Source organism: Neopsephotus bourkii, unplaced genomic scaffold (assembly GCF_033783945.1).
Source record: "Neopsephotus bourkii isolate Nb327-2 ecotype Australia unplaced genomic scaffold, CSIRO-AGI_Nbou_v1 NB_1630, whole genome shotgun sequence".
NCBI lineage: Eukaryota > Metazoa > Chordata > Aves > Psittaciformes > Psittacidae > Neopsephotus > Neopsephotus bourkii.
In genome coordinates this window covers 2995368-3010124 of record NW_026902105.1, presented here as the reverse complement: position 1 = coordinate 3010124, position 14757 = coordinate 2995368, and the positions used below count along the sequence as shown (strand labels likewise).

The 14757-nt window shown below is 38.2% G+C and overlaps 1 protein-coding gene across 1 annotated transcript in view; it reads right to left on the bottom strand.

Moving 5' to 3' along the window:
- Positions 1-3319: 3319 nt before the first annotated feature.
- FZD6 (frizzled class receptor 6) overlaps positions 3320-14757 on the bottom strand; it is a 28993-nt gene continuing 17555 nt past the window's right edge. Inside the window, exons 2-6 of the mRNA XM_061373372.1 lie at positions 13289-13485; positions 9297-10314; positions 6133-6281; positions 4457-4882; positions 3320-4159 (exon numbers count right to left, since the gene is read on the bottom strand). Coding sequence (XP_061229356.1) covers positions 4003-4159; positions 4457-4882; positions 6133-6281; positions 9297-10314; positions 13289-13485 — 1947 coding nt within the window. The 3' untranslated portion in view covers positions 3320-4002. The remainder of the gene's footprint in view (positions 4160-4456; positions 4883-6132; positions 6282-9296; positions 10315-13288; positions 13486-14757) is intronic.

Here is a 14757-nt window from a genome sequence, read left to right as displayed (position 1 = left end):
ATTAACAGTTAAATTCTAGTCCACTGAAGAAAGAAAAAAAGGTTAGCATGATAAAGGATAAAAATCAGAGTGAAAGAATAAGTGCAAAGAAAGGCAATGCACAGGAAATAACATATTCCCGTGAGACTCTAAAATCCCTTTGGTGCTAGCCATCTAAATTGCTGCAAATACCAGTGGTTAACATTGGCAGAGATCCTTACCCCTGAGCACAGCCAAACACCAGCGGTCAGGTACCTTCAAAGACTCATTCAAGGCATGGCCAGTGTCAAGGGAGGGATGTAGCATTTCTCCTTTAATGTGCAGCCATCTGTAGTTGTGCATTGAGAGACTGGGTGGTCAGACTTCAAAAGGAAACGTGATTCTTCATCCTGTTGAGCTACCGCTTTCTTCAGTGCTTTGCAGAATGCACAACTTATTCTTGTTGAAGTTCAACTTTTCATATTTAAATGTTGTGGGTTTTTTTAAATTTCGCTTCTGAAATACAACTGGATTTGACATCTTTAAATCAAGCCTGTTCTGTATCCTGTAAAGAAAAAGGACCTACAGTTCTCTGTAAATCAGCTGAACAACTGTCAGTGTGATGCTTCAGCTTGTTTATGCTCCACCCCTGAACCATTGAGGTCTTTAACTTTAAAAAAGCAAAACGATTTAAAGAGGTTTTAAGTACTGCAGAGATCTTCCTTATGATCTGCTAATAGCACCTTTCAAACAGGAACAAAATAACAATTTTTTTCCATTCCCTGGGTTAGTTTTGCAAACTTGAACTATTTTTTCCCACCCTCCAAAAAATTGGCAAAATAGGACAGTTAAGGTATAGTATAAACAACAGGTACCATGAAATCACTGTATTGGTGATTTTGGTGTTATTTTTGGTAATATCGGTGTTAATCACAAATCAAATATGATTTAGCATGTTAAATTTATCTTGTCCTTTGAGAGGTTGTATATGCAGTCTGAAACTTCAGTATAATGCATACTTTGATGTGATTTTACAGATCCATTAAGACAAAGAAGAGCCATAAAAGTCCCTTTGGTACAGATATTGTAAGGCTTGGAGTGTTGGCAGCACCCTTTATTCCAGCTTTTTTCAAACAAAGGCAGAAAACAAGACTGAAATGGCTGCATCGATCTTTCAAATGGACTTATACTGCATCTTTTACAAGGTAGCCAGTCTTGATTAAATTACTTCAGTTGACGGAGATGCTCCCCTAAGAAGTTATTCTTAGTTTCAGAAAAGCCCTTTTGATACGAATCATCTATTTTCAGTTTTAACTTTGGTCAGATAACAGATAAAACCCAGAGAAGTTTCTCTAATGAAAGGGTAATGAGCCTCTCTATAGTCCATCCCTGTAATGCAGTCTTCCATACCCTGACTCTTGCTCTCAGTTGCTTCCTCCCCATCATTTTTGTGGGCATTCAAATAGTTGCTTAACTTTCCAGTTACTACTTGGGTATTTCAAAGTTAATCTCTGCATCCAGAGATCAGCATCACTTTAGCTATAAAGGTCACCCTGGGAATTCACAGTTTGCATGTTACTTCTGGTACAGCCGCATCGGCACACACAAGTGCTGCAGTCTCAATCTACCACTGATGCATTTCATCTCCACTGAATGTTATGGTTACTGCCTAGTATTTCACAGTTCTTTGAAATGGTATCTCTTTTTAAGCCCACCCTCTTGCTGTAAATTCAAAATTACCCTGTATTTATCCTTTTTTTTGGAGCATTTACCACAAAAGTGACTTTTCCTAAGCTATCAAAAAATTGGAATATTAAATAAATGAAAAATGCATATCTATTTTAAGAAGGTTGCAGTGAGAGTGTGGAAACAGATATTCTGTGTAATCTAAAGGGGTCTTTAACTAGAAGTCATAAAAGAATGCTCTAAAAGTTAGGATGAAAGAACCAGTTCAGGTTTCTCCCTCTTTCATAACTCTCCACGTCCATGTGCACAATTGCCAGCATTGTTCTGTCTCAGCTCCTTGCTTACACAGGAGGGGTAAAAACATCGCAATACTTGTTACCTCACACAGCTATATGAAGTAAAAAAAAATACATTTAAGTGTCTTAGGTGCAAAAATGCTGCAGTAATAGAGCAACAAGCATGCTACCATCTAGTTAATAAGAAGTAGCAACTCACAAGTTCTTACTATACAACAGTATATTTTATTACTAACAAAAACTGTAATAACAAAGCTCCTCAACATGTATATAAAGTCACCCGTTTATAAACATGACTACAAGAATGAAGGGTACTTAGTGTGCATTTTCACAGGAGAGTTTTCAGATCTTTCTCACTGTCCCTCCCAACAGCAAGAATTCTGACTATTTTTAATGGGGAAATTATAAAAAATAGCATGTCCTATTGAAAGCAATAAATTACAAATGCTAAAATGCAGACACCATAATAGAAAGATAAATACATTCAATTTTTAATGCATGGTGGATAAAACAAATAACTTTGGTTTATCAGAACTGTAGTTCCTGTTGATTCAGCATTTACGTGGGTTTTTTACCAGTTTTGATTGACTGTGCAAAGTATCAGTATGATGTCCAAATTAGAACACAATTCTCTGCATAGTATCAAAATATTGAGAAATATTCTTACTAGTAATAAAATGCAAGATGCTGAACAGTCTTATAAAATGCACTGACATTTAGGTTTAGAAAACAGAAAAATTCTGGCTTTAAATTATCTGAAGCACTGAAGTCATATTGACTTCACTGGAGCCACAATTTCTTAAGAGCCAAACAATGAAATTCTTACCCACCTCAGTAGTGCTTGCTTTTGAGAGCCACCCTATCATAAGAAAGTCTACATGTATTAAGGCCTTTTTGATTTAAAGAAAATATATTGCTGTAGCATATAGAAAATGAAGCTTTGTAGAAAAAGTATTAAGGTCTTCTTTTAAGTAAATATATTGTTAAACAAGCCTGTATATTAATAACTCAATAGTTTGCTTTCTGCAAGATATTTCTCTACAGAATTAAAAATATTAAGTTACTTGCATAGATACAACGTGAAACACATACTTTCACCGCAGCTCAGTAGAAAAACCCAGCGTATACTTCAGGATCTGCCCTCCAAGCAGCTTCTTTGGCATAATGCATGGGATCACCACACCAGGAGGGGCTACAGGAAGCATTTTTCTGAAGCAGTGCTGCATCTAACACATTGTCCCTGCAGATGTCCAACATCCCCACAGATATCCAACCAGCCCTGCCCCAAGGCACAGTGTATGTCACATGTTACACATACAGTACAACCTGCTTTCCGCAGAAACAAGTAACAAAGACCACAAGACTGCTGACTTACCTGGGGGAAGCATGTTAGCCTTACTAAGTTTGTACAATACATACAAAACACTAGTTATAAATGTTGACCTTATGCAGTCAGTTATTTACAAAATTCATTTTTATGTACAAAATAAGTCACTATAATTCCAGATTCCTTTTCATATTCAGTGTACAAGCTACCATAAAGCAGTGCTATAATCAATGCACCATGACACGTAATGTAGGGACTATATATATATAAATTTGTGTTTCCCTTATTTAAAGTGATACTGCTGTTAAAGAGACAGCAAAAAAAAAAAAAAAAAAAAAAAAAAAAGAGGAAAAAAACCCCAGGTTTTGGAAAATAACAAAGATGAAGATGGAACTTTCATGCCTTGAAAAGTAACAGTGCTTTCTAAGCATTATTTTAATACAATTCATTACAAAGTGTTTTTCCTATTGGGAATATTTGTTCCTCTCATCTTCTTGTTAAATTACTGCTAGTCAACCTAGCCATATCCTACAGAACTTGTTTCCACTATTCCTGTATAGGATAAAATATAGTACATTATTGCTAACTGCCCCCACAACAAAACCTACGTCTTTCAAGTGCAAAGCAAGATACATGTGTTTTTTAATAAGGCACAGAATACCCAATATTTCCAGTGTAACACAGAATCTCTATCAGTTTTATACACTGCAAATGTTCATATAAAATTTCAATCTTTCAAAGGTTTGAACTGTTTCCTGAATCCAACTCTCTTCTGGTATCTGAAGCCGAGTAGACAAGTAGCGGTAGGGAAGCTGACTGTGAGACATCAGGTATTTGGGAACAGCTGCCTTGTAATGGAGGAGATTCAACAAAATCACTCCTAGGAGTTATTCTAGAATTAATGGAAAAGAAAATACAGGGAGTCAATTTTAAGCACACATTGGAAAAAATATTGTAATTTCATCACTAGAAATGTATTTAAGCTATATTCTTTTCAAGAGAATGCAGCACAGTTCTGTGCATTTTGCCAAGCTCAGGGTCACCACTGCTCTTTTTCAGACCTGCCACCTCTCAAAATGATTACCGAGAGTATACTGATTCTTCAGAGAGAAGAAATAAAAAACTTATCAGAAAAAGAATTAATGGTCATACACATAAACATGCAGAAGACTGAGTTAAGGAGTCTTACCTTCCTTCAGCTGCTCTCTTCATACTCTCACCCAAGCTACTCAGGTGACATGTGCTATCTGCTTTATTTCTTTTTTCCACCTGATCCACGGTCAGTTTAGAACCAGATAACATTTGATCACTGTTTTCACCTTCGTCGACTCTTCGGACTGATGTTCCATCCGCCTCTACCTCTTTCTCAGATGTCTCTGGAGAGGTTTTAATTTCTGCAACAGTTTCCTGGCTTAAGTAATCATGATTAGTGATTGCTACTGCAGACGTTCCATGATTTGTTGTCCCAGCGGTGCTGGTCCCCATTGACTTCGAAATGACTTTCAGTCTGTGTGAGGTTGATTTGTAGTGCTTCTTTTTATGCTTAACTTTGGAATTATGCCTCAAGAAAAATTCACATGATTCTTGCAGCACTCTTCGACTTTCACTGATGGGACTGAAAGAAAATACAAGTGTGTAACTGAATCAAGGGGATAATCCTAGACAGAGTGTAATATAGCTTTGTACACAAACCCATGAAAGAATAGCAACCAGTAATGTAGTCTGAGCTGGATGTTAATAAACATGAGATAAAAAAAATATGTGAAAAAAGAGGGGAAAAAAGCCCCAATCATAATGGCTCCAAAGTAATGATGTCTGTGGAACAATTAAATAAAGCAGATTTCTACATATCTTACTTCTGTAAGTAGGTCCAATGGCTTCAGCTGATTAATCATCTCAGACAGGAAAGCAGGATTAGCTCATAAGCAGCTGTATTACAAAATTAACTTTATGTAAAGTAAACCTTGTTTAAGTGAAAAAAAGGTAAGCATTATAAAACTGACTTCAGTATTTTTAAATTCTTATAGCTTAAAGCAGTTAACATTTGAAACACACAAAAAATTATACAGGAAATGGAAAAAGAGGGGAGAGGGAAAGGAAGCTATAAGCTCACCATCAAGGAATGCAGATGTAAAATAAAAGGAGCTTAAGGACTGCTGCCTTGGGAAATCCAAAGAGGAAGATCTAAACCCACAGTATAATTTATGAGTAATACAGATACTTTAAAGGAAATCATCAAGGAATAAAAAGAAATGGAAAAAATGACAACTACTAGAAATGGGCATGACATTTATAATCTGTTTAAATCCACAGGCAGAAATTAAATAAATTAAGTAATAAAACTGAATTATTCTGTTTCAGAAAAATAATAAGGAAGAATAGATTAATATAATAAAAGTGATACTAAGGAGGGTTCAATGAAAATGAATTTTAAAATAAGACAAGCCTGACAGAAAAGCACAGGATGTTATTACGACAGTAAATACAGCTAAGCACTGTGCTACTGAAGCATCCACAACATGTGAAAGGATGTAAATTGACAGCTGAAATTATCTTTCCCCATGTGACTGGAAATAGAGATGCACTAGTCAATGCTAAACAACAATATGTCTTCTGCTTTACGAAAGAGAGCAAATCAGCAGAGGAAAATATTTTCTATTTACTGAAAATGTCAAAAAGTCACTGCATATGTAAAACTTCCACAAACTCTAACGGAATTTTGCTGATGCCCATATGCAGCATTTAGAAATGGTCGAAGGAGAACATTTTGATTGCCTGAGCTATAATTTAAAGAGATATGCCAAAATTCCAACTTATTTTAAGGTATATACTTAAAAAAAACAGGCATAAAAAAATGGTTCTTACTCTCTTTTGCGGTTTCTGTTGAAGAAATTGGCCCATTCAGAACAGGTCTTTTTACTTCCCACCCAGAAGACTGGAGATATGCCAACAATCAATGTCAGCAAATATTTCATCAGAAACAAAAATATTTCTGGTCTTGCTAGTGCTTTTGCCTAGAAGATAACAAAGTTGAATAAATGCAAAGAAGAAAATACATTTGTTGCTTTATTTTTTTTACACACAGAAAACAAAATAAATGATGCAAAAGAGACCTTCTCCTTACGGCTGCTGGTCTTTGTTGAGGCTTGTACTGAGGACAAATGTTAGACATGTACAGTCAAGTCAGACCTGGTTAATGTCTACAGCTGAATATACACAGAGAAGATTAGTCAGAAAGAATTTATTTTTTTTTAACTTGAAAGGAAAGATAATTTGGAGGGTAACAGTATTAGTAACCATGTTCTTCAGAGAGAGCCTGGATGTATAAGATGTCTCTCTTCAACTTAAAAGAAACAGTACGTGGATGAGTTGGGAGCTAATCAGACTGCACAGCATATTCAAGGAGCCGCAGGGAACTAAAGAGTAGGTTTTTGTTTATTTCAAAATTAATCCACTTATTTGCAGAACTGGATCATAGGAGCAGAGATATTTAATTCAGAGATTATTATCTTCTGCTCCCATGATGCAAATTTAATTTACATTACCTGACCTATCTGCCTGTCCCATCTATGAAGATCACTATTTCTGTTAGCCAGGTAACTTTAGCTACTTAAACTGAAGTTGGGTTTTATTTGGTTTTGATCAGGCCAGTGTAATGAAAGTCTTCAAGCTCGCTCAGGTAAACCAAGGCTGAGCATGCCACTTTAATCTACTCCACAGTTAGCACGTGCTGTTTATTACAGGGACAGATCCCATTAAGTCTATCTTTGCGTAACATTCCCTGTTGCTATTTACTCTTTCCAATAGGTTAATTATAGGCTGAGAATACATGCTCAATATTATTATACCAAACTGTTATATGTAAGCACTAAGAAACAAAACGTGCTTTTTTTAAAGCATCAAAGCCTTGTTTTTATCTTGTATATTTTGTAATTTTGAACTGTTTAGGTTGATACACAGCTCAGTGAAGACAAAGTGCACTTGTTAAGAACAGTAATGGAACCTAAGTAATAAAGAAGTCTGTAAGCTCTGCTACTCTCAGTTTATACTAACTTCAGTACACAGGATACAGAGGATGCTTAAGAATGTAGAAGGATCAAGCCTTATCATTCCATAATGCCTGTGCTTATATTCCGTTTTTTAATGATAGTTTATTGCAGTAAAAGCACAGATGGTAAGTGCAAAGCAATGAAAGATGACATGAGACACTTGCATTTCTCTTAATGATGGTGTCATCTTTTACATTTGTTCTTAATGGAAAGGAACCACAAATTACTTGCAATTGCAGGGAGTTTTATGTACTTACAAGAGATTTAATCCACAGAGAGTACTGAACATGGGCAGATTTACTTTAAAAGCCTTTCCAAGGAAGTTGGCGTTTTAAGAGTCAAATGTTAAACACAAACACTTCTGCACTTTAAAGTGCTGTTGGATTGTTTTTTCTTTTTTTGTTTGCTCTTTGTTTGGTTGATTGTTTTTAAGATTTCTTCACATACTGAAAATCAGCCTGCAAATGACAGCTATCATGGGAAAAATATACTGGAAATTTGTTTTGTAATTTCAAGTGGTTTACACTTCTGCACTTCAAAGACAAAAAAAAAAAAAAAAGGACAAGAGTGATTTAAAACCTATGGTTATAAGCAACAAAATCCCAGTTAGACTTTCTCAATCTTCAAGAATCATCATTTCAGCTTCAACTGAAATTGATGAAAATTCACCTTAAGTGCTTTGATACTGAGCTAGGTACCCAAATAGCAAGCAACTACTTTTAGGTACACATACTATGAAGAATGATCCTCCTCCCAGCATGAACTTTGTTGGGACTGGTTTTGTTCAACATCTTTGTTGGTGACATGGACAGTGGGATTGTGTGCACCCTCAGCAAGTTTGCCGATGACAGCAAGCTGTGTGGTTCGGTTGATACGCTGGAGGGAAGGAATGCCATCCAGAGGGACCTTGACATGCTTGTGAGCTGGGCTGATGCCAACCTCATGAAGTTTAACCATGCCAAGTGCAAGGTCCTACACCTGGGTCGGAGCAATCCCAGGCACAGCTACAGGTTGGGCAGAGAAGAGATTCAGAGCAGCCCTGCGGAGAAGGACTTGGGGGTGCTGGTCGGTGAAAAAATGAACATGAGCTGGCTTCAGTGTGCGCTCCCAGCCCAGAAAGCCAACCATATCCTGGGCTGCATCAAAAGGAGTGTGACCAGCAGGTCAAGGGAGGTGATCCTGCCCCTCTGCTCTCGTAAGACATCACTTGGGAGTACTGTGTGCAGTTCTGGTGTCCTCAACATAAAAAGGACATGGAACTGTTGGAACAAGTCCAGAGAAGGGCCACGAGGATGATCAGGGGACTGGAGCACCTCCCATATGAAGACAGGCTGAGGAAGTTGGGGCTGTTCAGCCTGGAGAAGAGAAGGCTGCGTGGAGACCTCATAGCAGCCTCCCAGTATCTGAAAGGGGGCTATAAGGGTGCTGGGGAGGGACTCTTCACTAGGGACTGTAGTGATAGGACAAGGGGTAGTGGGTTAAAACTTCACCAGGTGAAGTTTAGACTGGATATAACGAAGAAGTTCCTTATTGTAAGGGTGGTGAGGCACTGGAATGGGTTGCTGAAGGAAGTCGTGAATGCTCCATTCCTGGCAGTGTTTAAGGCCAGGCTGGACAAAGTCTTAGGTGACACAGTTTAGTGTGAGGTGTCCCTGCCCATGGCAGGGGTGTTGCAACTAGATGATCTTAAGGTCCTTTCCAACCCTAACTATTCTATGATTTTATGATTCTATAAATTCAAATACCTTAAAGATCATATATTCCCTTCAGATTAAGTCGGAGTTAACTGCCCCGTGCTATCAATTTGATTAACAAAAACTTTCAAAGCAGAAGTTTCATACCACCAATTTTCACTTAAGAAGCAACTACTCACTGCATGCTCTTGAACTGATTTACTAACTGCACAGCAGATACAGTAATGTATAATGGGCTTTGTTAATTAACTTTTCATTATAATTTATAAAGGAAACTGCTACTTGCCTGATAAGGACAAGGAATATGGTACTGGTCACAGTGGTCAAACACCCAAGTCGTTTCCCAGATCTTCCGGTTCACCAGTTCATAGACATAACATCCAAGAAGTGCTACAAGAGGCACCAAGTATAAACCACTAAAAACTCCAATTCGGATCATAAATTTCTTTAGCTTCTCCTGGTTTCTGCCATCATGCTGAATGACTTGCCGCACATGATTTAAAGAAATAATACCAGCTAAAAGAAGAGAGAGACCGAAAAAGACACAAAGGCACAACGGCAAAAGCACAAAGTATAAAGAGGCATCCAGATCGTAGAGACCCACGAAACAAACTCCACTGATATTGTCCCCTTCAACTTTGTTCATTGCAAGAAGCATAATGGTTAGAAAACCAGGTATTCCCCATGCAACCGCATGGAACCACATGGCCTTTTGTGCAATAGCTTCACAGCTCCATTTTCTTCCAGCTGCAAGGAACCAAGTGATTGTAAGAATCACCCACCATATAGTTCCTGCCATAGTGAAAAAATACAAAACCATGAAAAGGACAGTACAGGCTTTGTTTTGGGAGCCAAGAACAACTGTTTCACCGATTTCTAACTTATCATCTGCCTCGTTACAGGCAGTTTTGTTCCCAAGTAAAAATCCAATAAAGTACATTAGCGAGACTATGCTGTAACAGACAGAGTAATATATGATCGGCCTCTCTGGGTACCTAAACCTTTTAACATCAATCAGGAAAGTCAGGAAAGTGAAAAGTGTAGCACAAAGACAAAAGATTGAAACTATTCCAATGAAGCTTTTTGCAACATCCAATTCATAGTTTTTGAAGTACATATTGGGACATGGGGGTGCGCACTGATCAATTCCTAGAAACTTGTAGCCTTGTCCATTGGTAGTGTGTAGGTGTCGTGGACACCAGAATCCATAATCCCTTCGGGTCTGGCCTGGGGTCTTCTGAGTTCCATGTATGTTTGCGGTTACAGCAGCAGTGGCAGGAACAGTTTCATCACAATTGACTAGTCTACATAAACAAACAGAAGAGGAAATACCTTAATACTCCTCATTCTTAACTTCAATTATTTCTCAGAAATATGAAAAAAATCTGATTCTAAGCGCTTTAAATTTTGTAGATAATGCAAAATGTGCATTACATTGAAAACTCCAGTGGTATTTAAAAAAACAGACTTAAAATACTTTCAGTTTAGAAGACTATTCAAGCACAGCTATACAACTGTTGTTTTATTGCTTATGAAACTACTCAAATTTCAATTGTTCTTTTAGAGTCTTAAGTTCTACTAAACTTTCATATATGTATATAAAAATATTCCTAGCAGGGCTTTTTTAACTCTGGATAACAACAGAGTGCTGAAGACAGATGTTGTCAAAATGCAAGCCTCAGCCAAGGAATAAAGAAAGAAGGCTGCCAGTACGCAGCATTAACTGATGTCTAGTATATGATTGTAATTTTTGTGTTTTAGTAATATTTCATTGTTGACAACAATAAAACTACCTAACTGAAAAAGACAAAAGCAGAATAGATAAGCAATGTAAAAAATTATCACTATTTTAGCAATAGTGTTCATCTAAAAATTGCTCAAGACTCAACTGCTCAAGGGTTTGATTGAACACAATATGTGACCTTTCGTATGGTTAATACAGTACTAGCAGTGTTGAACATATCTTCAAACTAGCTTATGTAGTTATAACTCAAACAGGAAAGCATTTACTCAAAACTAGGTTTGTATTTATACGCTTTCCAAGTCTAAGCATATATTTAAAAAGAACAAGTTTTGCATTTTAACCTTTAAAGTAAATTTCTGTTATCTCAAAACATTTTTTGTGAAATGCTATTATAGGAGTCCTTCAATGTTAGTTTGCAAGCTTGGCTTAAGCTAAAAACCCCTTCAGTTCTTTGTTTGCCCTGCATTATTCTGTTGTCTAAATAAATCCAGACTTAAAAGAGCTGATACTGTAGCAGATTCTTTCATTAACCAAGGGCTGGACCACCATGCATGGAAACAGTGCAAGCTTTATTCACCCACGTCTTCCTAGGCATTAAGCATGTCTGTAAGAATACAGAAGTAGGAATCTGAGGATTCCAGTTACTGACCATCCTCTCACAAGCTCCTCTTCAACGGGCTCCAGCAGCAGGATCTCTGCTGTGAACATCCTGCATCGCCTGGATTTCTCTTTAGGTGTGTCGTGGTTTAAGCCCAGCCGGTAACTCAGAACCACGCAGATGACAGTTCACTCCCCAACCTCCACTTTCTCCCCCCACTCCCAGAGGGATGAGGAGGAGAATCGAAAGAATGTAACTCCCACAGATTGAGATAAGAACACTCCAGTAACTGAGGTATAACACAAACCACCACTGCTGCCACCAATAGTAATAATGATAAGGGAAATAACAAGGGAAGAGAATATAACTGCTCACCACCCACCAACCAATACCCAGCCTGAGCCAAACAGTGATCTAGCCCTTCCAGATAACTGCCCTCAGTTTATATACCAGGCATGACATGCTGTGGTATAGAATACCCCTTTGGTTAGTTTGGTTCAGGTGTCCTGCCTCTGCTTCCTCTTGACTTCCCCTTCTCCCTGGCAGAGCATGAAACCCAGAAAGTCCTTGGTCAGAGTAAACATTACTGAGCAACAACTAAAAACATCGGTGTTATAAGCACTGTTCCCATGTTGAAAGTCAAAACCACAGCACTGCACCAGCTACTAAGACTGAGAAAAATGACTGCTGCTGCTGAACCCAGGTCAAGGTGCTTGGGGAGACATTTCACATACAAACAGAGCAGGTTCATTGTCAGTAAACGCTAGCAATAATAATTTAAAGCTGCAGTAATTACTGCAAAATGTATTTTAAGTTTAAATGTAATTTTAAAGATACATTGAGTAACTGGCTTCAACTGTCATTTTTCTAATTTTTCAAAACAAATCTTGAAAACATTTCCTGCGCTGAGTAGCACTACTGTTGCATAAAAGCTCACATTAGATGGGAAAAGCTAATGTCTCCTTGTTTTAAAACCCCCCAGTTTTCCTGCAGAACTAAGGAAAATGGCATTAATGCCATCTATCATACTCACTCTGGTACAGATTTCTACCCCTATGCAGATTTCTACCAGAGATCATGGCACAGAATTACTGATCCAGCTCTCTCTCAGCCCTATCACAGATTAGCAACTGCATAGGAGTTAGAAAAATGATTTGAATTTCCACCTTCTGTTCCTTTCCTGTCATTCTTGACCTGATGTGTGTTAAAAAACAACCCAACCACTACCACCATTTGGCCTTAATAATTTATCTGCAGTTGAATGTCAGAATCCCAAAAGACTACAATGGAGCGTATTCAGTGGTTTCCGTTTAATACATAGCTTTTCCCCAAACGTAGTATTAACTGTCTTCTCTCTGGAAGACACATGTGAACATCTCTGAAAAAACTGGAATTTTTAAAAAAGGGACTTTTGGCAGGCAGTACAGGAAAAGCAACACGAGACTGAATTTGCACATTTAAGTAGTTAGGAGTAAGGTAAGACTTCTGTGACTTAATGCTGTGCCCATTCAACTACAGAATATTTTCTATTTAATTATTTTATGAGCAGTTATTTATAAAATCCCCATGAAGTAAGTATGATCACCCTTAGTTCAGAGATCAGAAACCAAAGCAAAATATATTCTGTAACATTTATTATAACAAATTTTATGAAAATTATACTAAAAAAATTCTTTTTGCAGGGATCTGAATACTGAAATGTACTGCTGCAGAAATTTGTTGTAAGAAAGTCACAAGCAGGAAATGCAGGTGATCATTTGAATAAACAGGTTTTAATTAGAAAATAGCCCTATGCATAAGCACTGCAGGATCACCAAAGACGAGGAAGCTACAGCAAGGTGGTGATATTTAACATTCTACCTTAGATTTTCAGCTTAGCCTAGGTCAAGTATGAAAACATTACCCCCACCACCTGTTAATGTGAAAAATACCCTACCTGGCACATTCCAGCTCTTCAGGCCATGTGATTCCAAAAGTGTCCATCAACTGCTTACAATCAGAATATACCTTCTCACAGAGGCTTCGACAAGGGTGAATCACATGAACTTGCTCTAGGCAGGCAGGGACAAAGGCTTTGCACAGGAATGTGTGGAAGTCTGGTGAACAGTGAAGATTCATAAGCGGAAAAAAAGGCTACAGGGAAGAAAAAGGATTTGGTTAGTAATTTTAAAAAGATAATTCAAGTAGTCAAAACTAACTTTCATCACTAAGGATCACATTTGTTCCCCTGTAGGTTTGAAAAGATAGCAGAATATAGTGCTTGTTCAGCAGCTGTGAAAGAGTAAAACCCAGTGACCTGAGCAGTGAGAAGCTCTGTTAACACTTCTAGCCCTGCCCTGGGATCTTGGCCAATCTCTAACTACTCAAACCTGATTTTTTCCCATTTGACATTAGAAACTTGAACGATATTATGAAAGCCTAAGATTTTTTTTTTTAAAAGAGGGAAACACTAAGTTCCTACATTCACCAGTCAGCTTCTAAATGAGTTTTTTTAAAAGGGTTCCTGTCCCTGTAGTTCCTGTTACATTACATTTTCAGTCTAAGTGGTGTGTTGCACTCATCATCTTCTCTCATGACAGAGAGGTTTGGGTTTCTTTGATTAGTGAGGTCTAAATATCATTATTCTTCATTTCTGAAACACTGCATTTCAAATTTGACGACTGATGAATGTTCCGACTAGAGAATTCAAAAATGATATTTAATGCAACTTGCCCCTTTCTCCTCCCGCCTCCCCCTGAGTTAATTCAATCTATTACTGACAGACAGGCTTTTAAGGTAAAAAGTCAGTCTTCCTTCTCCATATTTTACTAACTTTATTATTAGGGAAAACTATTTTAGCTGAAATACTACTGCATATCAGACAAACCAGAAGCTGTCAGACATTTTTGCAAGTGCTGAATTGTTGTAAGGGCAGCTCACTGAAGGAAGCAAGTGATGAGTGGGCTGTATGTCCAAAGTAGCAGGGCCAAGCAGAAGGAAGCAGGAATGCTGGGGGGCTGTGCAAGCAAGGCTTTGTGTCAGCGAGCACAAGCAGAAATTAAACTGAAGGAGCCAACCATGTGTTGGTGACCTGCTGGAGGGCACATGGACACTAACCACAGATCAGCTAGGGCCAGGAAGTGCCAGGCACTGCCAGGACAGACAGCACATATGTGGTGCACTGCCATTTGGCCCATGTAAAAGCTCTGGGGTGGCAGGTTAGAGGGATGCACAACAGACTGGCTTCTCCATTCACCGAGGTGCGGAGACTGCCCAGGGAAAGGGAGGGAACACAGAGCAGCTGCAGGGGTGTGTGCTGAAGGGATCCAGCCCCACTGGTTCTTGAATAAGCCCCAGCCTTCAGATCCATTGCAGGCTGCAGTTCACTGTCCTGTCTGCCATACCAGACACACTCTCCTGACCCAG